General features: G+C 40.0%; 1 protein-coding gene across 1 annotated transcript in view; it reads right to left on the bottom strand.

Annotated features, from left to right (window-relative positions):
* Positions 1 to 27,279, bottom strand: part of cacna1ba (calcium channel, voltage-dependent, N type, alpha 1B subunit, a) — a gene marked incomplete at both ends in the record, with an annotated part of 119,839 nt that overhangs the window by 74,063 nt on the left and 18,497 nt on the right. The window contains 3 exons of the mRNA XM_080048645.1: positions 478 to 665; positions 2,077 to 2,229; positions 2,818 to 2,909. Of these exons, the coding sequence (XP_079904771.1) occupies positions 478 to 665; positions 2,077 to 2,229; positions 2,818 to 2,909 (433 nt within the window). The remainder of the gene's footprint in view (positions 1 to 477; positions 666 to 2,076; positions 2,230 to 2,817; positions 2,910 to 27,279) is intronic.

Raw genomic sequence — 27,279 nt, 5'->3', positions numbered from 1 at the left:
AGTGGATCTGGTGATTGATTTGAGTCTCTTACCTGAGAAATGGGTGTGTCCCTGAGTGAACCAATAGGAAGCCCTTATGTACTGGAGGGAAAAAATATATTGTTGGCAGGTTCAATGGGGAGATGCAGCAGTTTACTGACTGCATTAATTCTGCTTTTTGTACTGCATTAGATGATACATTTTTGCCCTCATAAATAGCATAATGGTTTGGATTTTCTTTTGTTTTACTTCAACCAAAGTTTATAGTTGAATAAATAATTTTATTTCAAGTTAAACATTCTCTACAGGTGCTTTCATGTTAAATGTGCATCCTGTACTCTCAGCCACTAACCTAAGATTGAACTAAAAAGGTGAGCAGAGGAATATCAACTTCAGAGTCAGCAAACTACCCAAGTCTGAACAACTTTCAAAATGAAAAAGGAAAGGCAGATGGGCTTGGGTGGCTTGTGCATATACTACAATCTACAATGGACTTACGTTGTAGAGGATGTCCACCCATCCCTCCATGGTGATGCACTGGAACACAGTGAGAACAGCGAAGAGGATGTTGTCAAAGTTGGTGATGCCATAACTGGGTCCGATCCAGTAATCCTGACAGACCGTGCCGTTACCGCAGGTCCTCGCCGGAGCCTCAAGACCACAGGGGAAATCTGCTGCCTGAGCGCCTACAGCCACACACACACACACACACACACACACACACACACACACACACACACACACACACACAAACAAACACAAAAATACACAACATGCTGAGGTATGTATAGAGAAGGCTGGGGAGGTATTATGTGAAAGTACCTCTCGTGCTGAAATATAGCAAAACATTCCATCCGATGCATTATGGATAACTACAATAATACACATGGGTATCATTTCCTGATTGTATCCACATGATTAGAGTTCAACCATTTGCCTTACGTTAACACGATAACGTTTGATAAAAAAGGGAACGTTTTTCCTTTTTCTTTTTAAAAAAGTTTTTGAATACACTCCACAAACTCATGGATCCACAAAATTGACCTCAGTTGTTGTAGTATGCCAAGTCAGTAGGTAAAACATTGTAGTAGAAAGCACTTCCGGTAAAATTTGGCTAATTTAAACAATCCCTCTCTGTTGATTACAGTAATGGTGCAGCAAATCTACACTTTGTTGTAGGAGCGTTAATAAACTTATCAGAGATAATAACACAAACACAGCTCTGTAATCCGCTACTCTCTTTATGTTGTCCTTTAAACTCGCGCGTGGCTATTTGAACGCTACTGTAGGGCTAATAGGCTCTGCATGTGCGAAGAGGAGCCATGATGTCATCGTTTCCACAGCGACCATCTCTGCTAGTTAACATAGCAACACTGCGGTTGCGTATTCAATAGATTTCCGTCTGGAACCCGGTTTCAAAAGTTTGTGTTTTACTTTACCTAAAACTCTGTTGATGTGTAAACAACAAAACGTACAAAAAAATACTTCTGCGGATTAAAGAAATACTTCACCCATATGGAACCGGCATTCTATCATTATAAAATCGCTATTTTCTTCCTTCCCTCAGTCTTCCCTCAGCCTTCCCTTGGCCCAGCTGTCCTGTTAATCCTAACCCTATATTTTACCACGTGTGATGTCACAACTGGGAAAATGTAGGGTTAGACAGTGAGACCATACAAAACTCTTTCTGCCTTTTCTCAGGCTAGGATAAACCGATTTTTTTTCTTCTTTAAGATTTTTTTTTGGCATTTTTATGCTTTATTGACAGTGCAGAGAGACAGAGGTGAAATGGGGCAGAGAGGGGAGTGACATGCAGAGAACGACCGCGGGCGGGAATCGAACCCGGGTCTGCTGCTGGGCCCGGCCCGGGGAGGGGGACGCCCTACCAACTGAGATAAGGGTGCCCCCGGGATGAACCGATTTCTAAACATTTTGCACACATATACTACATAGGATCTCAGAGTTCATTACACCTTCATATCACCGGTGAAGTAGGTCTTTAAGTTGAAAACATTTTCGTGTAAACGGCCCCTAAGGTTCCATATTAACTCAGGCCCAAGCCAACACCTAGAACCTGTGGACCCCCTGGTTCTTTACCTGTGTCTGTCCTGAAGCAGGTGCGGTGGAACTTGCCCATGTAGAAGTCCAGGCCGATGATGGCGAACATGAGGATGGCAAAGAAGAGCAGCAGGCCGATCTGCAGCAGAGGAACCATGGCCTTCATGATGGACTTCAACACCACCTGAAGACCTGAGGCACACAAGACACACACAGCACACTGTTTGACTGATTGCTAGGAGGAAGTCAGAACACATGGGGGTAGAGAAAGAAGGTCAAAGCCAAGTTATTCACTTCAGTCACTTGCTGATATATTCTAACAGGGCACAGGTGTAATAAATAGCATTGACAATGGTGTTAGTGTAATATGAATGCAGCCATCATTTTTGTGACGAATAACACCTCTGCTATTCCTGCTATGACATGTCAAAATGTCTGCTGTGTGTTTCAACATTTCCTTACATACAGTACAAGGCATTCTGGTACATGGAGGCACTGTGGGACGGACTACACTGTTTTCTTTCATACAACCCAGGTGCTTATAGGGTGAATTGACTGTATTTACTACAAACACAGGCGTATCTGATCAGAAACATTTTCCTTTAAAGGAATAGTTGATAATTGTAAATTTGCCAGTTTGCCAATAGCTTTAGTCTGTATGCTATGCCAGGCTAACTTCGTCCTCACTTTATCCTAGGATCTCTTTGAAAGTGCTGCGGTATTCTGTGATAGTAGTTAACAATAATTGTCATAACAGATACAAATGTGAAGAGAACTTACTTGGAATGCCGGAGACCAGTTTGAGCGGACGTAGTACTCTCACTGCCCTCAGTGTTCTTAGATCAAAGTCAGCCCCCACAGTGGCCAGGATCCTGCACACACAACAACAGCATGGACTCAAGGTTACAGGGGCTTTACACTGTAGCTGTAGTGCTACATGTAGCATTTTAAACATCAGTTTAATCAGTTGGTTGGTTAACAAACCGAAAACAAATGAGACAACAGCAGTTCCACCTGGTGAAATCAGGCACATGGTACCACTGCATTGCTTATTACAACACCACAGTACAGACTGGACCAATGCAGATATACTGGATGCCTGTGATATTAACAATTGTAACAGTTCATACACAGGCTTTTATAACCTTCTATTTTAAATCAATAAAGCTTTAAACAGGCTCTATAAAAGGTATTTATACGCAACAAACATGGCTGACCTGCAGTCAGCACTCACACTGCTTGCTATTTTCCCCACATGAGCTGTGCACATATGGTGTAAAAGATTTAAAGGTTATTAAAAGTTGGATTCAATATCCCAAAATGTTCCTCGGAAATCATTATCATCATCCTATTGGAAAAGTAGCAATTCTCTTCTCTTCTCGGACCAATCAGAGTAGAGAAGAGGGAACGGCCCAATCAGAGTAGAGAAGAGGGAACGGCCCAATCAGAGTAGAGAAGAGGGAACGGACCAATCAGAGGACAGGAGAGAGGAACGGACCAATCAGACGACAGGAGAGAGGAACGGACCAATCAGAGAATCTTGACAACAAGGGTTGTCCAGAATCACGACTGTGTACATATATTTTTTCTGGGAGCGAATGAACCAGTCATGCCACAATCCATCCATTGCGATTCCCGAGCTTTTCCTTCAGAGTGATTGTTTAGCTTGCTTATTTCTAAATGAACACAGACATTCTTTCTACATGTATCATTACTGATCTGCTGTTTCACTGTAACCAAAAGAATACAAAAGTTTACTACACCTTTAGCACTGACAGCCAAGCTTCTTTTTTTCTACTCTTTTTTAATGGCTGCCACCGGAAAGCTGAATTTCACGCAAGTTTTAAACAATTCCCTGGTAACAGCGATCTCCACAAATCAGAGATGACGATGGGCCTCGAGGATCATGGGTAGTGTAGTTATTCTCCCTGAGATTGCGGATGAACTATGTTTTTCTTGAAACTAGGATGATATCATGCAAGCGTTTGTCATCCACAGAAGCATATATCATTGTGTCACACTCGGGTAGCTCATGATGAGTCTACCTTGGATGGTTATGACATTATGGTTTATAATAAAATCCGCAATGGAGAACATTAATGGGATTTTTACTTCTCGAACCACACTGTTGAGCCCTATGATTGACAGAGAGAGATGTAATGATTCCCTGAAGTATAAAATGCTAATGATCTGGCATCTGTGTGAAAAATAAATCACCAACCATATATGTGTGTAGCAAACCATCTCCCCAGACTGTCTCTGCTTTATACTTCATTCAGACTCTCAACAGCTACTAGAGATGAACCGTTTTGATCCAAACTGACAGAAAACTAATTAATTGATACTGACTGACAATTTACGCTTTTTATATTTTTTATTCATCTCATGTTCAGCACTGGATTAAAAAAAAATATTTTGATCTGTCACCATGGATCATAAAGTTTGCGAATAACTTTGTTAACAAAGACTGGAAGCATGCCTGCTGCACAGTTAGAGACTTTACACTGCTAATCAACATGATCATAAGAGTTACAACTCTCTCAACTCTCCACACGTTGTTCACTTTTTAGATGTCTCAGTTTTGTTTCACTTTGTTTATAGTGGGTTGTGTCACACATCCCTTTACAACTTATTTTATTATTTCAAAATCTTAGATTGAGACAACATAACAAATGTCCATTCACTGTGTATATAATTGCTTTAATGTTTAATGCTGAATAGCCCATTAGCTAACTAGCCTGCTACTAATAGTCAGTGGTGCCAATTTGGTGACTCATTTAGCCAGATGAAGTGCATCAGGGGACATACTGTATGTCTATGTGTGTATCAGGAGAAGAAAAACTAATATAACATAATTTGTTTGATGCAATCAAATGATTTGATTAGCCGAATGTGGAAAGAATCTTTTGCAAGAAAAAAAAGATACACCATCATGAAAGCAAAAATGTATTTAAAAATGTCCCACTTCTTAATAGCTTTTTCTGTAGCTTCCACCCTATCTGCCGCTACCACAATATCCACACTTAATCTGTAGTGTTCCCTTGTCTATGTGCAAGAGCAGCAAGAGTTTCATTGTCTGCCATTACAGGTGGATATAAAACTTGATGAGCTGAGTTCTCTCTATTATATGCTGGATGTGTGTATAAGAAGTCATTAGAGATGCATATTCATTTGTAATAAATTATAATTTATGCACAAGCTAAATAACTTGTTCCCACAAGGTAAAAAAAATATTACGCCTTTTCTGTACTTCAGAGTATGGAAGAGTTTATTAGACTTTAATATCTGTGAAAGCAAAACAGTTTTGTAAAAGCACAGAAGACAATTGACAAGTGTGTATCATGATTCACACGTATTTCACTATCCACAAACCTGTAATTTTTGACTTGCAAATATGTAGAACTTACTCTGAAAATACAAAGTCATATTTACGCATTTACGGATCTGTTTCTGCTTGTGAAAAGGGGTTTGCATATTTGTGGATTGCCTCCTGTGAGTTTGTGAGCCACATTACATTTTTACATAATTTTGTCCAACTTCTACCACCGAGATCTGTAGAACAAGCCTTACAAATGTGAAGTGCAATAATTTGTATGTGTGTAATTGTGTTTTGTAAAGTTATATCCACACAAAGAAAAAGTGATTTGCAAATATGTAGAATTTAGGCTGTAAATGTGTATTTTAATTTTGCATAATTGTTTTATTTTTTTTTAATGCAAATAGTTTCACCACAAAAAAAGACATGTCAACTCTTATTTACACATTTACAGAACCATTTCTACATGTGAAACTGGCTCTGCGCATTTGTGGATCGCTTCCTGTGCGCTCACGGAATATTGTCCCATTCGTGCCGCAGAGATCTGCAAAACGACACCTGTAAAATGAGGTCTGTATTTTTTAATTCTGTATCTTTAGGTGCAGTTAGACAGGTCCACCAGCAGATGGCGCACTCGCGGCGCAGCCTTTATCTATCGGCGAACCACATGGTCCCCTTGACCAATCAAAGGAGCGTGTTCAGGGGCGGCCACCTCATTGGTTCATTTGGAGGCCTGTCACACGAACAGAGGAGCGGAAAAAAGATGTCCACAGCTCAAGCTCATTCTCGAGTTCGTCGGACATTATTCCTCGTGAGTGAGCAGGAAAGCAGCTGGCTGCAGACTAGCGGAGCTGAGTATCGGTGATAAGAGAGGTATGTTGTTATGCTGACCCACCATTATACTATCATACAGTAGTTTGTGCGCTGGTCACCTGCGAGGGTAATCAGCATTTCTTGCTAGGCTATTTAGCGAGCTAGCTGATATGTTACACTAAGCATGATTATTTGAGTTTGTCGCCGTCATTTTTAGCACACAGACATGCCGCGACCCGCGACAGGCAAAGCTTCTCCCTTTCATATAATATTTCAATTGTAATACAACAATATGCCAACTAATTATAGATGGTCATTTAAATGCAGGCTATACATGTGTGGGGCAGTTACCTCTAAAAAAACGTTTTACTCTTAGTAATGTGTGTGTTGGTCACCTGTGTATCTAGTAACTGGTGTTACAGGGTTAAAGTGATAGTATTGTGAGCTTGGTGTAGTTAAAGAATTGCAGTAACATTGCCAAAGTATTGTGATCAGATGAGTTTCATAATGATGCACTTCAGGAAAAAAAAAACATGATTAGCGTCACCTTGTTTATTTTTATAGTTTGCAAAGTAACACAAGCTGTCAAAGAAAGGTACTACAAGCCTCCCCTGACTGTTATGGTGCTTTCAGCTGGACATGCTTTTACATACAATAATGCTAAGAAGAATACCAGGAGCCAGTACTGTAATGAGATTTTAATTAAAACATGCATACTCATATGACACATGGTTGTGTAACCTATAATGTTATGGACATTATTGTAACAGAATGTATCTTTCCCCATTTAGGAAATGCTGCTGAATCGTTTTCTGGACTGGCTGCACTACAGACCATCAAGCTCTGGACCTGGACCATCTCCAGTTCATACTGTCACGGGACCAAACCAACCTCAGATCCCTCAAGCACATGCAAAGCACTGGCTATGTTAAGGGTCATCTTTTTCATATCCCTGTTAAAAAGACCTTATAGAAATCACAAGCAAGGACTAATGACAGTGCACTAACCTAATGCTGATTAATTGGTTATCCATGAACATTTTGACTTTGTCTATTTTATGTAAGTTGGAAAATTACAGAACTAAACATGTGAATGTATTTGTGAACTCATAACTTTGTTTTACTACTCCTCAGTTGTAGTTTTCTAGAGTTATCCAACCCCACTGTCATCATGCAGTTTTATAAACGATTACTACATTCTCTGTAACTCCTATGATGACCGGGCAAGCGTAGGTTTCATGTTTGCATGTGGATGAAAGGGGATGTTGCCTTTGAACCACCTCCACTCACGTCAGCCATGGGAATCTCCCATCCAATTCAGAATTTGACAAGCTATTCTCAGCTGCTCTTGGGACAGTGGAAGTGAAGACGACTAAAGAACAACACTAACAATTATCAAAGCACTGGAAACAGATCATTTAGTTACTGCATGCTAAAGTAGATAGATGTTCTGCTAGTTTGAAAATATGGTAGAACAAAAGTTACTTGCTCTGACATGGCATTGTTAATGGGTGAAACTATTATATTGCACACTTGTATTTTATTTGTTCTAGGTGCTAATTCTTTTTTGCTGCTGGGCCCGTTTCACAGTGTTACATTGCTTTGTGGTGTACTCCTGCCTGCTTGTTTATTTGATGTATTTCTTTACTTTTTATCCATTTCTATGGACCTATTTGTGAACCAAAAATAAAGATTGATTGATTGATATCACTTGAATGGTCACATACAGTTTGTTGCTAGGTTTTCACTTTGTCAATGGGTCAGACCACATATCAGTACAATCTGTGTGCTCAAATAATAATTGTGTTTTTTATATCCTATACATCCCTAGAATGTATTGATGTGATAGACCTTTTATATTGGTAGCTTTTCAGTGGTTATCCCCGCTTACAGCAAAAGTATGGGCTACAGTAATTAAAAGTGAGACACTGAAGGGGAATAGGATTATATGTTCATCTAAAAGATATCAAGAAACTTTTTCAGTTGATTACTTACAATGTTCTCAGAAATATTTGCAGTTGGGCAATATGACTTATGCGTACATTTGAAAAAACAAAATCAAACCAAAATATTTATTTTGGATGAAGCCAGTATGGATAAAGCCTCAATTAAATTAAATAAATACCGTCTTAAAAATACCTTTTCAAATATCTCATAAATCAGGCAATGAACAACATGTGAACACATGCTGTAATAACCTCAAAAATAAAATGATTATGGAAAGTTTAGTTTATTGAAGTGTTTTAGAAGTTGATATTTTTGGTATAGAAGTAAAAAAGCTACTGTTGAGATAACCGGGAAAATGTTTACCGTGGAGATCCTCTTTCCTTCATTCAATCTGATATCTTGCTTGTGTCAGGGCAACTGACTTATAGTATAACAAGTAAAACATGTACAACAGAATTATACTATGTAATATTTACAAAACTGGCTCATATTTCAGTCAAAATATGTTTTACTTGCATAAATGAACATGCACAGCAGCATTCAAAATGTGTCAACCTGGTATGTAATGTACTCCTTATGCTTGCACACAAATCAGCATCTTCATCCAATTCTGTGGTTCATTTGTGCAGCAGACTCTTTCTCACTGAGTTGGTTGTCACATGTTTGCATCTTGCACATTTTGGTGCACTTCAGACCATTATGGAGAATATCTGGGATGGACTTGGACATGAAGATTTTAAATTACACAATATATAAATAAATTCATCATTCATAGATGAAGTTGTCATATTACATTTCTGAGAACATTGTAATATAACATAAAATGCTTATTTAATGTAAGTAATCAACTGAAAAAGTTTCTTGATATCTTTTAGATGAACATATAATCCTATTCCCCTTCAGTGTCTCACTTTTAATTACTGTAGCCCATACTTTTGCTGTAAGCGGGGATAACCACTGAAAAGCTACCAATATAAAAGGTCTATCACATCAATACATTCTAGGGATGTATAGGATATAAAAAACACAATTATTATTTGAGCACACAGATTGTACTGATATGTGGTCTGACCCATTGACAAAGTGAAAACCTAGCAACAAACTGTATGTGACCATTCAAGTGATATCAATCAATCAATCTTTATTTTTGGTTCACAAATAGGTCCATAGAAATGGATAAAAAGTAAAGAAATACATCAAATAAACAAGCAGGCAGGAGTACACCACAAAGCAATGTAACACTGTGAAACGGGCCCAGCAGCAAAAAAGAATTAGCACCTAGAACAAATAAAATACAAGTGTGCAATATAATAGTTTCACCCATTAACAATGCCATGTCAGAGCAAGTAACTTTTGTTCTACCATATTTTCAAACTAGCAGAACATCTATCTACTTTAGCATGCAGTAACTAAATGATCTGTTTCCAGTGCTTTGATAATTGTTAGTGTTGTTCTTTAGTCGTCTTCACTTCCACTGTCCCAAGAGCAGCTGAGAATAGCTTGTCAAATTCTGAATTGGATGGGAGATTCCCATGGCTGACGTGAGTGGAGGTGGTTCAAAGGCAACATCCCCTTTCATCCACATGCAAACATGAAACCTACGCTTGCCCGGTCATCATAGGAGTTACAGAGAATGTAGTAATCGTTTATAAAACTGCATGATGACAGTGGGGTTGGATAACTCTAGAAAACTACAACTGAGGAGTAGTAAAACAAAGTTATGAGTTCACAAATACATTCACATGTTTAGTTCTGTAATTTTCCAACTTACATAAAATAGACAAAGTCAAAATGTTCATGGATAACCAATTAATCAGCATTAGGTTAGTGCACTGTCATTAGTCCTTGCTTGTGATTTCTATAAGGTCTTTTTAACAGGGATATGAAAAAGATGACCCTTAACATAGCCAGTGCTTTGCATGTGCTTGAGGGATCTGAGGTTGGTTTGGTCCCGTGACAGTATGAACTGGAGATGGTCCAGGTCCAGAGCTTGATGGTCTGTAGTGCAGCCAGTCCAGAAAACGATTCAGCAGCATTTCCTAAATGGGGAAAGATACATTCTGTTACAATAATGTCCATAACATTATAGGTTACACAACCATGTGTCATATGAGTATGCATGTTTTAATTAAAATCTCATTACAGTACTGGCTCCTGGTATTCTTCTTAGCATTATTGTATGTAAAAGCATGTCCAGCTGAAAGCACCATAACAGTCAGGGGAGGCTTGTAGTACCTTTCTTTGACAGCTTGTGTTACTTTGCAAACTATAAAAATAAACAAGGTGACGCTAATCATGTTTTTTTTTTCCTGAAGTGCATCATTATGAAACTCATCTGATCACAATACTTTGGCAATGTTACTGCAATTCTTTAACTACACCAAGCTCACAATACTATCACTTTAACCCTGTAACACCAGTTACTAGATACACAGGTGACCAACACACACATTACTAAGAGTAAAACGTTTTTTTAGAGGTAACTGCCCCACACATGTATAGCCTGCATTTAAATGACCATCTATAATTAGTTGGCATATTGTTGTATTACAATTGAAATATTATATGAAAGGGAGAAGCTTTGCCTGTCGCGGGTCGCGGCATGTCTGTGTGCTAAAAATGACGGCGACAAACTCAAATAATCATGCTTAGTGTAACATATCAGCTAGCTCGCTAAATAGCCTAGCAAGAAATGCTGATTACCCTCGCAGGTGACCAGCGCACAAACTACTGTATGATAGTATAATGGTGGGTCAGCATAACAACATACCTCTCTTATCACCGATACTCAGCTCCGCTAGTCTGCAGCCAGCTGCTTTCCTGCTCACTCACGAGGAATAATGTCCGACGAACTCGAGAATGAGCTTGAGCTGTGGACATCTTTTTTCCGCTCCTCTGTTCGTGTGACAGGCCTCCAAATGAACCAATGAGGTGGCCGCCCCTGAACACGCTCCTTTGATTGGTCAAGGGGACCATGTGGTTCGCCGATAGATAAAGGCTGCGCCGCGAGTGCGCCATCTGCTGGTGGACCTGTCTAACTGCACCTAAAGATACAGAATTAAAAAATACAGACCTCATTTTACAGGTGTCGTTTTGCAGATCTCTGCGGCACGAATGGGACAATATTCCGTGAGCGCACAGGAAGCGATCCACAAATGCGCAGAGCCAGTTTCACATGTAGAAATGGTTCTGTAAATGTGTAAATAAGAGTTGACATGTCTTTTTTTGTGGTGAAACTATTTGCATTAAAAAAAAATAAAACAATTATGCAAAATTAAAATACACATTTACAGCCTAAATTCTACATATTTGCAAATCACTTTTTCTTTGTGTGGATATAACTTTACAAAACACAATTACACACATACAAATTATTGCACTTCACATTTGTAAGGCTTGTTCTACAGATCTCGGTGGTAGAAGTTGGACAAAATTATGTAAAAATGTAATGTGGCTCACAAACTCACAGGAGGCAATCCACAAATATGCAAACCCCTTTTCACAAGCAGAAACAGATCCGTAAATGCGTAAATATGACTTTGTATTTTCAGAGTAAGTTCTACATATTTGCAAGTCAAAAATTACAGGTTTGTGGATAGTGAAATACGTGTGAATCATGATACACACTTGTCAATTGTCTTCTGTGCTTTTACAAAACTGTTTTGCTTTCACAGATATTAAAGTCTAATAAACTCTTCCATATCAGAGGCCTTACAAAAGAGAGCACAGGTCAAGTGATTAAGATGATTCCTAATATTGTAGTAGAAAAAACAAGTGTATTTTTAGATGGGCTTCAAGCATTATTTAAATCGGGAAAAACTATTATCTTGACAAAAGACTAACATGCATGTAGAGACACTTATACTCTTGTGATTAGAACTGACAAATATAGATATTTCTTAAATAACAAAGTAAAAAACCATTATCCTACAATATTCCCAACACAAGAGTGTTATCCTGAGTGTTAATGTAAATGTACTCATAATGTACAGGAAAGCAGGTAACTCTTAGATAATTAGATAGTAGGCTATGGGACATGTGAGAACAAATGGTCAAATAGCTGTATTGGTAATTATGTGAAAGATTACACAAATATGTAGTTTTGAGGAGGATTTGCCTTTATAAATTCAACAGTATAAGTATGAGCCTGGGGGCAGCCTCATAATGCATTCAGCTCGCATATGTATATGTATACTCAGATGACATGAAAGAAATGTGTAAATCAAACAAATTAGCTCCATTATCAATTAGTAAAAAGCTGTTTGTTTACAGCTCATGAAGAGGGCTGTATGGGGAATACTGTTCCTCCTCTCACTGAGCTAGCTCCACCACGCACACTGCCACATAAAGTAAACTGTTCATGCATTTATTTTGCTCTGCTCATCAGACCATGCCGTGCCCCCTCAAATGTTTCATCTGTTTCGTACAACTGCAAACCAAGCTGCCAAGATGGATGGCAGCAGGAAGCAAAGGGAGGACAAACCGCTGCCAGCACATAGGCCTGTAACAAATTTTGTTGGACTATATATTTTCCAAGAAACAATCACGATAAACGATATTATTGTCAAAGTTGCTTCCAGACCAATTACCCCACTGATATTATGAAAGTAAAGCATAATAATTCAAAGAGAATTTGTAATTCTCAAGATTATCCACCATTGTAATCTAAATTGTGAAAAAATATCCAAATAAATAAATATTAATAAAATAAACCATATTGTATTTAATGGGTCATTATAATTAGTCTGGCTCAGCCCGCCTACCTACTTTCGCTCAATTTTCATTTCACTTCAGTAGTCAGTCTGGGGGTGGGGTGTGTTAGTGGGATTCTGCTCGTCCAAATTTTTGGCGGTCCAATCAGCGATCAGAGCGAGTGGCTGAGAACGATGACGTCGAAGTCGCGCTCCAGTTTCAGTTGAATGCTGCGTTCCTTTATACTCAGAACTCGGAAATTTCCGACTTGGTAGTTCCGAGTTCCGACCTGTCTGTGTTCCAGTGCATCTGCTCGGGAAAGTATGGACGCCTACAACCTTTCTCATCCAAATAACTAAACGTTAGGCTCTAGCTAGTTACCGTTGCCAGGTACCGGTAGATCCATAGACTACAACAGGGGTGGGCAATTAATTTCCCCAAAGGGCCACATCAGAATCAGGGACTGTTGTGGAGGGCCGGACCAAAAGGCTCAACTCAATTCTGGTCAATATTAGTCGTATCTTTTTATAAAAAGAAGTAAAGTATATGGTTTTGATAAGCTGCAGTAAATGTTATGGCAAAGAAAAAGCCATAAAAAGCCATGAAAATGCCAACATTATAACACTTAATCAACATTTACCATAGCAATTGTGAACAAAAAGTGCAAGAAGCAGGGGAACCTTGGCCATACTTCCCAACCTAGAGACCTGTTATTCCGAAACCAAAGTGAGGGGTTTGGGGGTTCACCCCCAGAAAATTTGAGCTTCAAAGCCATTGTTTCCTGCATTATAGTGACTTTAAAATAATGAAAATAACAACAAATAAAAATAAGTATACCACACTGCAACACAATTTTTGTTCATTATTATCTATTACTTGTATTGTCCTCTGTACAGGATAAAACGATCCACCGAGCAGATCCTGCCCCACTCCTCCCCATTACATTTAGATTATTATCATTATTGGGCTATTATTTACATTTTAAGGTTAAATGTCTCAATCTGGTAAACTTTGAGAGGAAGTTTAAATCTGATGATTTTTGTGCTCTGTAAACAACTGTCTCCTGTGTGTGCTGCATGTCTTGTAGTCTATAATTTGGAGATAATATCAGACAAGTGAAGGTACAAGCAGGTTGTCTGTCTGATATTATCGCCCCCCTTCCCCTTCCCCGAGCGCCGATCCCCGAGTGTGGAGGTTGAATGTGTAGCTTGCTCTGAGTCACTTTTTTTCAGCGCGCAGCTCACGGCAGCGCACTCAAACAGCGCACATACAAGCTTCTTCTGCTTTTTTACTTACAACCATGGGCATATAAACTTACAACCAGTAAACTGCATATGCTCGCGCGAAATATAAACTCGCCTTCAAAATAAAAGCAATGCCGTTGTATTCCATGCATGATTTAAACTTATTTACATTTGATTCTTAATTTTCCATTGACCTCACGCGGGCCAGTCAAAGACAGCCAGCGGGCCGGATGTGGCGGGCCACACAATGCCCAGGTCTGGACTACAATATAGTGAAGTCGGAAATTTCCTATTTCCCTGTACAACTGAAACGCACCGTCAGAAAGCGGCTCATGACATACGTCTGACCAAACGTAATGTGATTGGTTGGCTAATCCAGAGTGGCACTGGGCAGATCCAATAGTTTTAAACTTCAACAGACACCTGCATTCAAGTGAGTGAACGTTTGCCAATTACAGCACTTCCAGACCTTCTGTACAAATGAAATGAAGTACGATGGTCTGGTTGGACCAGGCTACATTATAATAATTACGCGACTGAACTACCATCACAGACATTTGCTAGATGATGATGGCTGAGGTTCCCTTAAAACTACTCATATTTCATTCCATAAATTGTACACAGACCTTACATTTCAACATAAAAAGGTCTGGCAGTACCGTCCGCTTGAAGTTTGACAAGAAGTTATGAACTTGGTGTCAACCACACTTTTTAGAGTGTGTTCAATCAAGAGCTTTAAAGCACCCTTCAGGGTTAGAATTTGCAAAAAGTACAGTACAATTTTTAATACAGTAAAAATGCCCAAAAATAATCTTAGAAAATAATAAATAATATGCCCACACTGAAACATCTTGAACTTGTGCATCTGGCTATGAACCAGTTGTCTGCAGCCAGGGCAAATTCACTGTGTGAAGTCATGCTGACTCTAACATTTGGCCCGTGTTCTGTCTAAACACACAATAATAGCAAGTCTTTTTGTTTGTTTAGTTTAACAGTGGATAAATGTGGGACTATTTCTTGGCCTGGTACAGTGATGTCCCCCACGTAATTATCATCTCAGATAAAAATTTAATTGGAGGAAATTTAATTAGTAAAATCAGGCAGTTGGAAAATTGGACTGGATCATTTTTGACTTGCTTATGGTCTCAAATCCAGATGCTGATAGAAATACTGGTCACTAAGAAGGCGAATAATAATTTAATTGTAATTAAAAAAACATATGAAAGAAATAATTTACATAAATTGTCACTAGAGTTTGCTCTGGGTGCATATTGTTACCGGGCTTTAGTGCTGACATCATGCTGAGCTGCTTCATCACCAACTCGGTCTATTACTTCTAGCACTTCAAGAGAACGAACACATCCTTCTCACACCATTAGAACTGGTTCTTAGTGGGCTTCACCTGCTGAAGGCTTTCTCTACACACAACTCCATTATCCTAATACACAGGTTCTTAATATGCGGCTCATTGTCGCATTACATTTGCCAGTTTGTCCAACGACTCATTCTACATTGAATTACACGTCCATTATTTTGCATTCCAGGGGAGGTCCACTTACTATGTGCACAGTAAAAAAACACACACACACACACACACACACACACACACACACACACACACACACACACACACACACACACACACACACACACCGTACACTGGCCATGTACTCAGTGACGCATGCAGGCAGTATGTAGTCTGGGCTGAATTAGATCACTGCCTCACTCAAGCCTATGGGAAAGAACATTACGCACTCAGCCGGCATCATCCTGCACATGCCCAACCTGTGAGCTCCACTACCAGCAGCTCAAGTGGAAAACAGCCCACTGTGTCGAGAGGAAACATCGGCCATAAAATTCCCACGGCGATATTTTTCAATAACACAAGCATTTAGGGATGGGTATTGGCAAGGACTTCAAGCTACGATAGGAAACGCATCATTATACATGGTTTACGATAGCATATATCACGATACATCGCGATACGGTTCATATTGAGAAGTTTTGCAATATTCCACAGTTTGCTGAAAATGTAAAAACAGCTGAAATACAAGAGGCTGTGTACGATTTTTATGCTGTAAAAAATCGTGAGACTATAAAGAGAATGATATGCCTTGTCATGATAAATATATGATCAAACTGCATTGGTTACACAGAGACAGCCTAGCATCCCAGCCTGGTCAAATGTCTGAAGAAAGCTTCAGCACAAAATGAGAACTGAGCGAGTGGACCAGGCGAGGCATCAGCAGCACCCTGCCCACATCCTGTGCCTTCAAGTCAGCCACGCAAAGAGCTTCTTCCCCTTGTTTAATTCATGATCTCACAGAACAAAGACACTGAGCACCGGAATATAAAGGCTCTTTGAGATTTGACTACAGGTGTGGTGTGAGTGGGGAGACACGTGGACCAGGAACGTGAGTCTATAAGTCCATGTATTGATTTTAAGTGTGGGAAATGGACCAAATGACGGTCAAAGTCAGAAAAAAATACACTAATGATGCGGACTTCACCCTTTCCTGCAGTGCTGTGGATTGCTGGTAAATGATATCTTTGGTATTATCATGGCCATTTTTGACTAGCTGTGGTTCTGCCTTGAAATTATTTTTGAAGTTTCCACATCAGTGAAAAAAGTAGAATGATGGCAGGTGCTCAAGTACATTTTCTGTGAACAGCAGCTGCAAAACAGAGATTACACTCTTGAACTATTTCTTGATGTACTGCAATGTATCCATCCACCCAGGATTTCTGTACCCTCAGCAGCATCTCTGGCTGAAGAGTAAAAGGTGCTGCTGGAAATGTTTCTTCTTCTTCTTGTTAAACTATTCTGGCAGAGTACATTCTAAAAAGTATGCTTCTGCCACCACTGTCAATACTAAGATTTTTGTTTCAAAAAAGGTATGGAAGCCTGTAGGATGAGCAGCTCAAATGCAGTTTGTAAGTGACAAAACATGAACATATTATAATGTTTGGAGCTGCGATATCATACAGATATCACCAAAAGAAATATCACAACATATTGCCATATAGATTTTTTAGCACTGCACTAATTATCAGAGTGTATAGCTCAGTTCACTGGTCTTTCCTTGATATAGTGAATAACGTCTAGCCATGTCTTTGGTCCATTTTCTTTTAAATGGGCATTTGGCCATCAGTGTTCACTGAGTGACATTTTTATTTTCGCCCAGGGAAAAAGTATCCCTAGATCCAGCCAGTCTTCTGTTGTGATTTCAGTAAAGCTGCATTCTGCGTTCTAACTGACCCTAACATTTGGTATTCAATTAAATATGCATGACAGCACCATACTTGAGCCTGGCTCTGTGCCAAGAACATTATCACCCCACAGCAGCAGAGAGGAGGAGAAGAAGACAGTTCTGGAGTTCAGACTCGTGACAAATCAGATTAACACTGCATGTGTTGCTATGCTCTGACTGCACTTTACTTTTATGTTCTGAGAAGGACTGTTGGAAGGACAAAGAGTAACATCAAAAAACTACTTCATTAAATAAAAATCATATTCATACTAATAATGGAAATACCAAAGCAGATAAACACACGCAGACAACTAAAGAAGGGAGATGAGTGGTGTATTTAAACAGTGGTATTTAAAGATCTGTATTCTTCACTGTCTGCCACACAACTTTCAGGGATTAATACATACATGAAATAGACCAGGCCCCGCAACATAGAAAGTGCCTGAGGCCAGCGATGCAACAGATGGATCCTGTAATGAATAAGTTTGGCCCTTATCTCTCCGGCCTCCACCAAACTCCAGAGCCATATGTATTTTGTCTCTATTCATGTTAGCTGGTTAGTTTCAAAACATGACCAGAGCACAGCACACACACCCAGTCTGATCATCTCTATAAAAATAAAAGTACTCATTATGAAGAATGTCTCACTCCAAATGATTGAATACATATTTCTGTATTTCTATTACATATGTATTAATGTGTTAAGCATTAAATGGCACAATGGAACTTTCACAAATTCCTTCTCGGTGCCAGTGACGGTAAAGTGAACTGCAGCTTGCTTCTTCGTGTCTGCAATACAAGCTATCACTATATCAGAGTGAGCGCGGCCAAGACAGTGATACAACAGATGGTGTGATTGACCGGTTACAATGATGGATGAGGTAAGTTTTATTGAACTGTTCTAACTGTTTTAACTACTCCGGCTGTCATGGCAAACCAGTTCAGCTTCTCCTCCCGTTTATATGAGGTAACACGCACAACGTCCTTCCCATAGAAATAAATGTAAAACATGGGCCGCTTTGTGACGTAGTGGGTAGCTAAATTAATAAATAAATGTAAAACATATTTGAAGAAATGGAGACAGTCTCTAGCCCTTTTACACAGAGATTGCGGCATATTGACGGAACAACATCACTCCAATATGCCGGCGTTGCTTGCTTCTGTGTTAATTACACAGAACCAAGCAACGCCGGCCTGCTGGTGCATCAGTGTGCCCTTTTTACACAGCGTTCCGGAATGAAAGAGGTGCTTGTAAACAGCGTCAGGTGTGACGTAAACATTTAGCGCCGCGCGGGTCAGCTGCTTTACAACAACAACACTGGCCGGTGAATTGAGAGCAGAAGTGCTGGAGCTTGCAGTAAGAGGGCCGTATTTTACTGTCCCCGTGATGTGCCGGTTGATCTCGCTACGCGCTGAGTCCAACATCTCTGGGACTGTTAACCAAACTGACAAAATCACCCCGCTCACTGCTTCACCTATGTGTCTGTGTGTGTTTGTGTGACAGGTTGGCTGTGAGCGAGTCTCTTTGTGAGAGCAGCGATCTGCCAATCAGACAGACATACACACACACACACACAGTGTGTGAATTCACGTTACTGTAGACAGAAATAAAGTGTGGATATACGCTCAGACTTAGAATAATAATAGCTGCGGTGATCCGGTCGCAGCCTAGCTTAGCATAGCAATAGCTTTCCCACTTCATTGTACAACTTTCCCCGGGCAGAAATACACTAATAAACTCTGGAAAAAGAAGCGTGGGGGTTTGGATTGAGCAGCGGACCTCATGACCAGCTAGATTATACACGTTCCTTTTATTTGGTGATAAATACTTATCACCCCCCGAGGTAGTAAAATTCCCGGAACAATCTCTCCCACCTTTCTTCCCCCGTTCCGTAACGGTCGCATTTATACAGCAGGGCGGAGGGCCGAAATTCCGGCATATTCCCGGCTTTCACTGGCTGTGTAAAAGGGGCTTCTGTGTTCAAGTTACATTGCATAGTTCACAGTTTCGATATTTCATTAAACTATCTTCCACAGATATGTAACATAATGCTGTTTTTCTACAACCTAAGACACATGTATTGGTGTATTCACTATTGAATTGAGCAACAACCCTATCAACTACGAGGCATGTTGTGGTCATCTTGTCCTATGGGTGGCAGTGACAGCCGTTATTATTCCTGCTAAACTGAACATACAACTGATATCTGTTTATAATGGTGTTTCTTTTCTCATCTCATGTTGATCCCACAGCACACTCCACTACACACACTCTCTGCCACTAGAATACACTTTCCCACTCATACATTCATACATCCCTGAGGAAGATGTCTATTTTGCTGAGTAAAGCAGTGCGAGTGTGACGGTAGGCGAACAGGAGGGATATGAAGGATGCACAGAGACGGAGGGAGAGAGCGAGGGATGAGAAGGGGAAGCCACAGCGGAGATGACTGGAAGGTGTCGCCATAGAAACAAAGGAGTCTCCGCTGATCTCATTAGAGACAAATAGTCAGGAGACCAACACTGGCTCACAGAGAGAATCCACCATGTCTTCTCTATACATACACATATTCATACCTGTGCACATACAGTAGTAGTAGTAGTAGTACAGGCTTGCTCTGATGCAATGATCCGTAATTATGTTGTCTTTAACTGTCCAGTGATAAACTGTCATCTGTTTAATGCTCAGGGAATGATCTGGACTATGTTGTGTGAACCATGGAACCAAACCAAATGTGCATATTTAGACAAACGTATACAAATGTATGCAAAAAAGAATTGCTCTGATGTAAGTAATCACCAGGCAAAGTTAAGTAATTATATCTATAAGGTTAAAAATCTAGCGTCTCGCCTGAAGCAAGTATAAATACACTTAGCTAACGAAACATTGATATCAAAGGTCATTTGTAATAGAACAAAATTAATACAATTTACCAGTTGGCAAAGTTGATTTTACTCGTTATAGGTCCCATGTATATCAAATAATCTGCCCAGCAACACCAAAGAGATCTATTCATATATTGACATGTGATGTATAACCAGTTCATCTAAGTCATAATGTCACATTCCTTGTGCATCAATGTATGCTATCACATACATGCCGTTATTCAGGCCAATTTAGGGAAGGAAAGTGCTTTTTGCTCCTGCATTTCACTTGCTTTCCTCTCTTGTGAGACAGCATGATGACATTAGTACCCATATGGTTGGCTCTGTGATGCAGTATTGTGACATCACTGCTGCACTACAAGATTTAGCTTTTAATAAATAACAAGGGCTCTGGAACACCTGCCTGTGTGATTATTTAGCTTTGTTAAGCGCCTGACCTGGGTGGAGAGAGGCAAACAGCTTTTATTTCAGCTCTGTGATCTCATCCTGTAATGCGTGTTTTTTTTTCTACCAACCACCGTGTGTGTGTGTTTGTGTGTCTCTGTGTGTTGTGTGTGTTTGTAAACTCCCAGTTCACCAGGAAGCTCTTTGTTAACACACTGGGGGGAAGTGCTGCCTGTAGTTAAAAAAACATTAATACTCTGTGTGTACTTACGCACACAGAAGACATTCAATGTGCAGTTAGAGTGAGAACATACCATCCCAGATCATTTCCATGGCAACAAATGAATCCTAAACAAGGGTGGGGACAGATGGGAGGGACATGGTCCCACAGATGATGAGCTGCTTGTACTAATCACTAATGATACAGGGTTAAATATCAACCTGAATTGAGTAAAAAAAAAAATTAAATTAAAGATAACTGCAGTGATGCCAAGAGAAGGTCATGAAAATAAATGCCATAACTATTTGTATCCATGAGCTAACCCAGGCTTTATTGACAGTGCAGAGAGACAGATATGAAAGAGGGCAGAGAGGGAATGAAATGCAGAGAACAACCACGGGTCAGATTCAAACCCATGTCTGCTGTGAGGCCTGAGCCTCTAGGACAGGGCTATTCAATTAGTTTTGAATGGGGGCCGGTTGGTGGAAATGATCCAAAATGAGGGGCCAGAAAAAAATGCCTAAAATTGATGAGCATCACATCAATAGCTACATATACTGTAAAACACTACAACGACATAGGAGTGCATATATTGTCTTTATTTTATCAAATAGAGTTCACCAGCTTATCAAAAAAAAATCCCTATTTGATTAACATAGGCTGCCTGTTGTTTAAGTGTTTAACAATCTTATCAGTTCAGGAAAACACAATAGGTTAACTCTTCAACAGTTTATCAAAATACATATAAATAAATGTACTCTAAGTGCAACAGCTTATGAAAATACAGGTAGGCCTAGATTTACTGAGAGTGCAACAGCTTATCAAAAAACATATAAATAAATGTAGGCTACTCTAAGTGCAACACTTTACAGTGGTTCCCCCCAAAAATGTGTTTGTCAAGGGGTCACTGTCCAGGGTCATGGGAGGTGCGGCGCAGAGCGCCGCGGCAAAAATTGTGGCTGTATTTTGCTCAAAGATGCCAATTCACAGTACAGAAATAAACAACTGCTTATTTGACTACAAAAACACTACAGACACTGACTTTACAGTTGTGCAATTTTGCTTGCTATGTGAAGGTACAAATTTTGTGCAAACATGCAAAGTTCTACTGGTGCAATATTATGCAGACACACTAAATACAAATAATGGACAATACACTTACACTGCGGTACAATCGCGCCCGCAAAGCTGCATACACAGAGCAGCTGATAGAGAAAAGCTTGGAGACACATGTGCACATTTATTTACTGCAGATCGCGGCCTTTCGTGCAGTTATGACCATGCAAAAGCACACATCACACGTGCTAGTACATTGATTGTGCACCACTAAAAAAAAAAAAATAAATACATTTTTTTTTTTTTTTTTTTTTTTTTTGGGACGGTCGGTAGTCAAGGCGGGGGCCAGTAAATATTCCTTCGCGGGCCGCACCTGGCCCGCGGGCCGCCTATTGAATAGCCCTGCTCTAGGATACTGACTGTTGAAGTTAGATCAATTTTGTTTATAAGAATACTTAAGATTCACTGTGTCACAAAAGCACACTGATGTGTTTTCAATTTCAGTGTGTCCTGTACAGTTAGTACAAGAGTGAATTGCATTTGTTATTTTTATGTTATGGCAGCTGCAGCAGTGTTTGATCATTTGCCAAAACCAACAAAAAAAAGTAAAGGAAGAAAAATAGTAAAGGAAGTTGTGAATGAAACAGTTTTGACTTTATTTGTCTGTGCAATTATCAATATAATGTGCTGTTATGTTTGACAAGGCAACTTGTATATGGAATATCGCAATATATCGTGATATATCAAGATATGCAATATATCATGATATATCGTGATATATCGTATCGTGACCAGTGTATCGTGATACGTATTGTATCGCGAGGTCCTTGACGATACCCAGCCCTCTATGGTTTGGATAGTGTGATACCACTCACTTCTCTATGTTCTAAATGATCACTAGCAGTCCGCCCGTTTTCCAACTCAGCAGCTTAAGCAAAGTTTTTTAAAGATATATTTTTTAGGTATTTTAACCTGTTATTGGGAGATGACGATCAGAGAGATAAAATGGAACTGGGGAGAGAGAAGGGGGATGACATGCAGTAAAGGTACCGGGGTCGGATTCGGACCCGCGACCAATGCAACAAGGCCTGAGCCACCATGGTACCAGGGTTTTTCCTGCATTCAAAAAATGTTGGCGCCCGCCAAAGGAATTTTAGCGCCCCCCAAAGGAAAATCCTCAGCGCCAAAGTGTTTTTTTTTTATATATAGATAAATAAATAAAAATCTACTTAAAACGGCTCCAAATGTGTTTCCATTTCCGCGCCATTCCAGTCATATTACTTGCAATCTCAGTTGTAAAAAAAGAAATCAGTTCGGGGATAATCGTTATTAAACTATCATTGTTCTGCTCGCCGGGGCATGCAGGCTTATAAATGCAGCAAACCCTTTCAGCCGTGAGCTCCGCTCGGCCCCTCCCTCACCTGATAGTTAAGCTATCGGCTGGTCCAAAGAGTAGGAGGGAGATGTTGCGCATTGCCGGGTGTTATGAAAAACTTCTAGATGACGAGAATAAAGGTAAAACTAATTGTGTTGTCTGAAAACACTTCAGACTCACAACAAACTAAAATAATGTGCAAGATTTGTCACGCGCGGACACGCGAGTAACATGACATACGCGACCGAGAGACAGAGAGAGAGAGAAAGAAAAGTGATATACGACCTGATCTGCACCTTTAAACATCCCGACCAATTTGTTTATTCACTTTAAGTCGAGTCATAGTAGTCTATGACCAAGCAATCACTGAATAAAAACACAGGAAGTTTAAAGCTCCTTAACTCCTGCCACCACAACTGTCAACACTACAACGCAACTGCCTATCCAGCCAGCTCCATGACATAAATAAATCATGCCCTTACATTCAATGCTAGCAAAAGACGTGCCCTATCAACACCATTTACAACTGGTTATTTTTATTTTGACATATTTTTATTAAATTATTCAAAATATGTTTCACTTATTTAGCCTATTTCTATTCTCCCTGTTTTCAGTTCAATTAGGCCTTTGTTTAAAGTCCAAAGTCATGGTGTTTTTAGAAAAAAAACCTTGTTAAAAGTAAAATAAATGCATAATGTTCTTAAATCAATGATTAACTGTCTTTAATAATCGTGATAACACAATGTGATTACTCAAAATAATCATGATTATGATTTTTTCATAATCGAGCAGCCCTACCTTCTTCCATGGTTTAATTAGAAACAATTAAAGTATTAAACGGGTACGCCTAGTCATTATTAGTATTTTGACTTCATATCTACAGGTTGTTTATTGTGATTTCATAAGCGTCAGTGAGCTCCATCGTAACGCAGTGATTGACAGGCTGACTGAAATGCTCTTGAGCTGGACAGAAACTCCCCTCTCCCAACCCCACACCCCTCTTAAAATACACAAACCGTTTGCCTTTACTGTCGCGACCCCAAAAAAAGTCGGTCGCGTACTGACCCCCCAAAGGCCCATTCTGAGCCAGGAAAAACCCTGGGTACGCGCTATACCCACTACGCCGCAGAGCGCCCCCTTAAGCCAAGTCTTGAACTGCCTCTGAAAAGAACATTTATGCAAATGGAGATGTGGAACAAATAAACTATTACACGTAACACTGGCCAAGCAAATCATTCCCTCCATTTGCAATGACAAGGGCAAATTGCTTCTGTTGTAAGTAACTAAAATGCGAGGCATTGTTGTAGCCTAAAGCTGTTTTATAATTGGAGGGGTTGACTCACTACCATGTGAGATTGTTGCACAATAGAGCAGCAGCTCTCACACTGGTCTGACGTGTGAAGCCGTGTCTTATGTCAATGAGAGCCTTTACATCACTTACAAAGGATCTTACACTTGGGAGCATTGTGATGATAACTTCATGCTTGGTAGCTTTACACTGACAGAGTGAAAGCTACTGCAGACTATTCCTCGCCCAAATGAATCTCAACATTACAAAAGAGATGCTGGTGGCAAACCGTGCCAAGTAAAAAATAATAATTCATGTCACACACAATATGAACTTGTGTAACTGAAATATCAGACATTTTAAAAGAAGTTCCAGAGAGACAAAATGGTCACCAAAACTTCAATGACAGTGACGGACTTACTGGAGGCCTAGCACTATTGTAAAGGGTGGTGGCACACAGATAAAAAGTCAAACCAAACAATACACATTATGTCTGGCATTATGTTTGGCCATTTCCTAAGTTAGCCGAAAAGCGGAAAAGCTGTGGATGTCTAACAACATATAGAGAAGAGGAACATTTAAATCAGGTTTTTCATAGTTTACAACCCGTCTAAAAACTTTTTTTAAATCATGGAGCAATGACAATACTATCACAACCATAAATATCACGATATATATTTAGTGTCGATTTTATATAGGACAGCCCTTACCACATACAGTTATAGTTGGGTATCTCCTGTGCTATCCTCCAGCCACCTATAGCACACAGGAAGGACCAACATATTTCTCCAGTCAAACACGTCATGAGTGTATATTTTGTGCTGAGACGTGGACCCTCTCTGTGATGGACAATAAATGCAAATCAATGCTTTGAGTTCAAGTCAGAGCTTGGGGGCCAAAGCCAATATTCATGTAATGGACAATCAGCTTAACATAATGTCAGGCCTCGCTCAATAAAGAACACTCATCGCTGTCTGGCATCGAGACAAAGAGATAAGCTGAATGGGAGCAAAATAAGCAATAGTGGAGAGGGCATAGGACTGGCAAATATGGGTGTGGCACTGACTCAGATACAGCCAGAATACATTAGACGCATGGGTTCATTTGATCCTTCTGTTTTTTATACAAACAGTTATTGGAGCTTGGCAAGCCACAAGCTGATTCTTCCAGCAGTGTGCTCTCTGGCTGGCTGGCCCTGCAGATGAAAGCCCTAAACAAGGCAGCATGCAGAGATACATGGCATCTAGCTGAGTGGAGACAGCAGTGGCTGGCTGCCCCGCGGGGGTCCACACCCTCCCTCACATCCAGCTCTCAGATCACTCAGCTCCCTGGAGGGGCCGGAGGAGGGAGTGGGGGGGGGACTATCTAGCTATCCATTGGATGTCTCAGAAACATCAGTCCGAAAATGAGGACATACATCAGTGTAGAGATGTGTCTGTCTGCTTCTTCTGTCAGCTCTGTGTGTGTGTGTGTGTGTGTGTGTGTGTGTGTGTGTGTGTGTCAAGCTGAAACAGGCTGAGGCCAGTTATGCTTCACAGTAATGAGGGAAATAGCCCACATGTGCTCTGAGAAGGTCCAAAGTTCACTGCTCCTTGGCTGTTTGTTAGAGTCAGTGTACATCTAAGAGACAGACGCCCAGGTACTAATGACCCTGTGGCTCCATCAAGCCAAACAATACATCACCCTCACAGCCAGTGCTATCACTTAAGCAATGGTTTGAAACATTTTTGACAGTTAGATCGTTTGTTGTTAGAACAAATAATGTTGGTCCAACCTACTAGTGCGAGACACTGCAGTCAAAAACATACATTTTTACAAGCACTGGTCGAATTAAAGATTTTTTTCTATTTTGCTTCCAAAGTCCAAATTGTACATTTAGTAGGTGTTTAATTGGCTAAACCTTGTCTGTTTGCACCTGTATATTTCTCCTACACAACCATCTTTAACGGCCATTATCTCAATAGTAGTTTTTCTTTTCAATACTCTGAACTAAAAATCTCAACCTCAAGCACTCTTGACACCTCTTCCCAATGAAGGCCAAGCAATAGGGCATCAGTCCTGTATCAGGGCAGGCTTTTAATACAATGGTAAAGTCCCTTCACAGTTGTAGTTCTAAGCTTCACAGCTTTACCATGTCACAAAGAATGAGAATAGATCAATACAGAAGGCAGGATATTTACTTCAGGGGCTGTGTCTATATCCTGCGGATTTGTATGTAGGACGGCGTTCCTTTTCCCTTCACTACTTCAGATAAGCATTTTTATTATTTGGATTTCCTGACTGCTTCCAGTGTGGATTTGTCCTCAGTTTCTCTGATGCACTATGTTCTTTTTGAAGCTTCCTGTGTATTGGTACATTGGGAACTAACATTGTGACTTCGCGTTATTTTGAGATGTCAATCCTGGTTGGCATTGCCCTGTGCAGAATAGCTTTAGCAGCAGAAAATGGTTTAAATGATAAGTGATCGTCAAAATAGTTGACATGGTCGGGGCGCCCAGATGGCGTAGTGAATAGAGCGCGTACCATATTGGCTCCGGCCTTCGTTGCAGTGGTTGCGGGTTCAAATCCGACCTGTGGACCTTTACTGCAGGTCACCTCCCCTCTCTCTCTGTCTCCCCAGTTCAACTCTGTACTATCTAATACAAAAAACTTGAAAATGCCAAAAAAAAAAATATCTTAATTGTTGACATGAGACTGGTCGATGCAGAGTCGATACATTTTCTAATCAATAAACTAATTGATTAATCAACGCAGCTCTAATTATTTTATTT

The sequence above is a fragment of the Ammodytes marinus genome, assembly GCF_949987685.1.
Source record: "Ammodytes marinus genome assembly, chromosome: 2".
NCBI classification, from domain to species: domain Eukaryota; kingdom Metazoa; phylum Chordata; class Actinopteri; order Uranoscopiformes; family Ammodytidae; genus Ammodytes; species Ammodytes marinus.
This window is presented reverse-complemented; position numbering and strand designations above follow the sequence as displayed.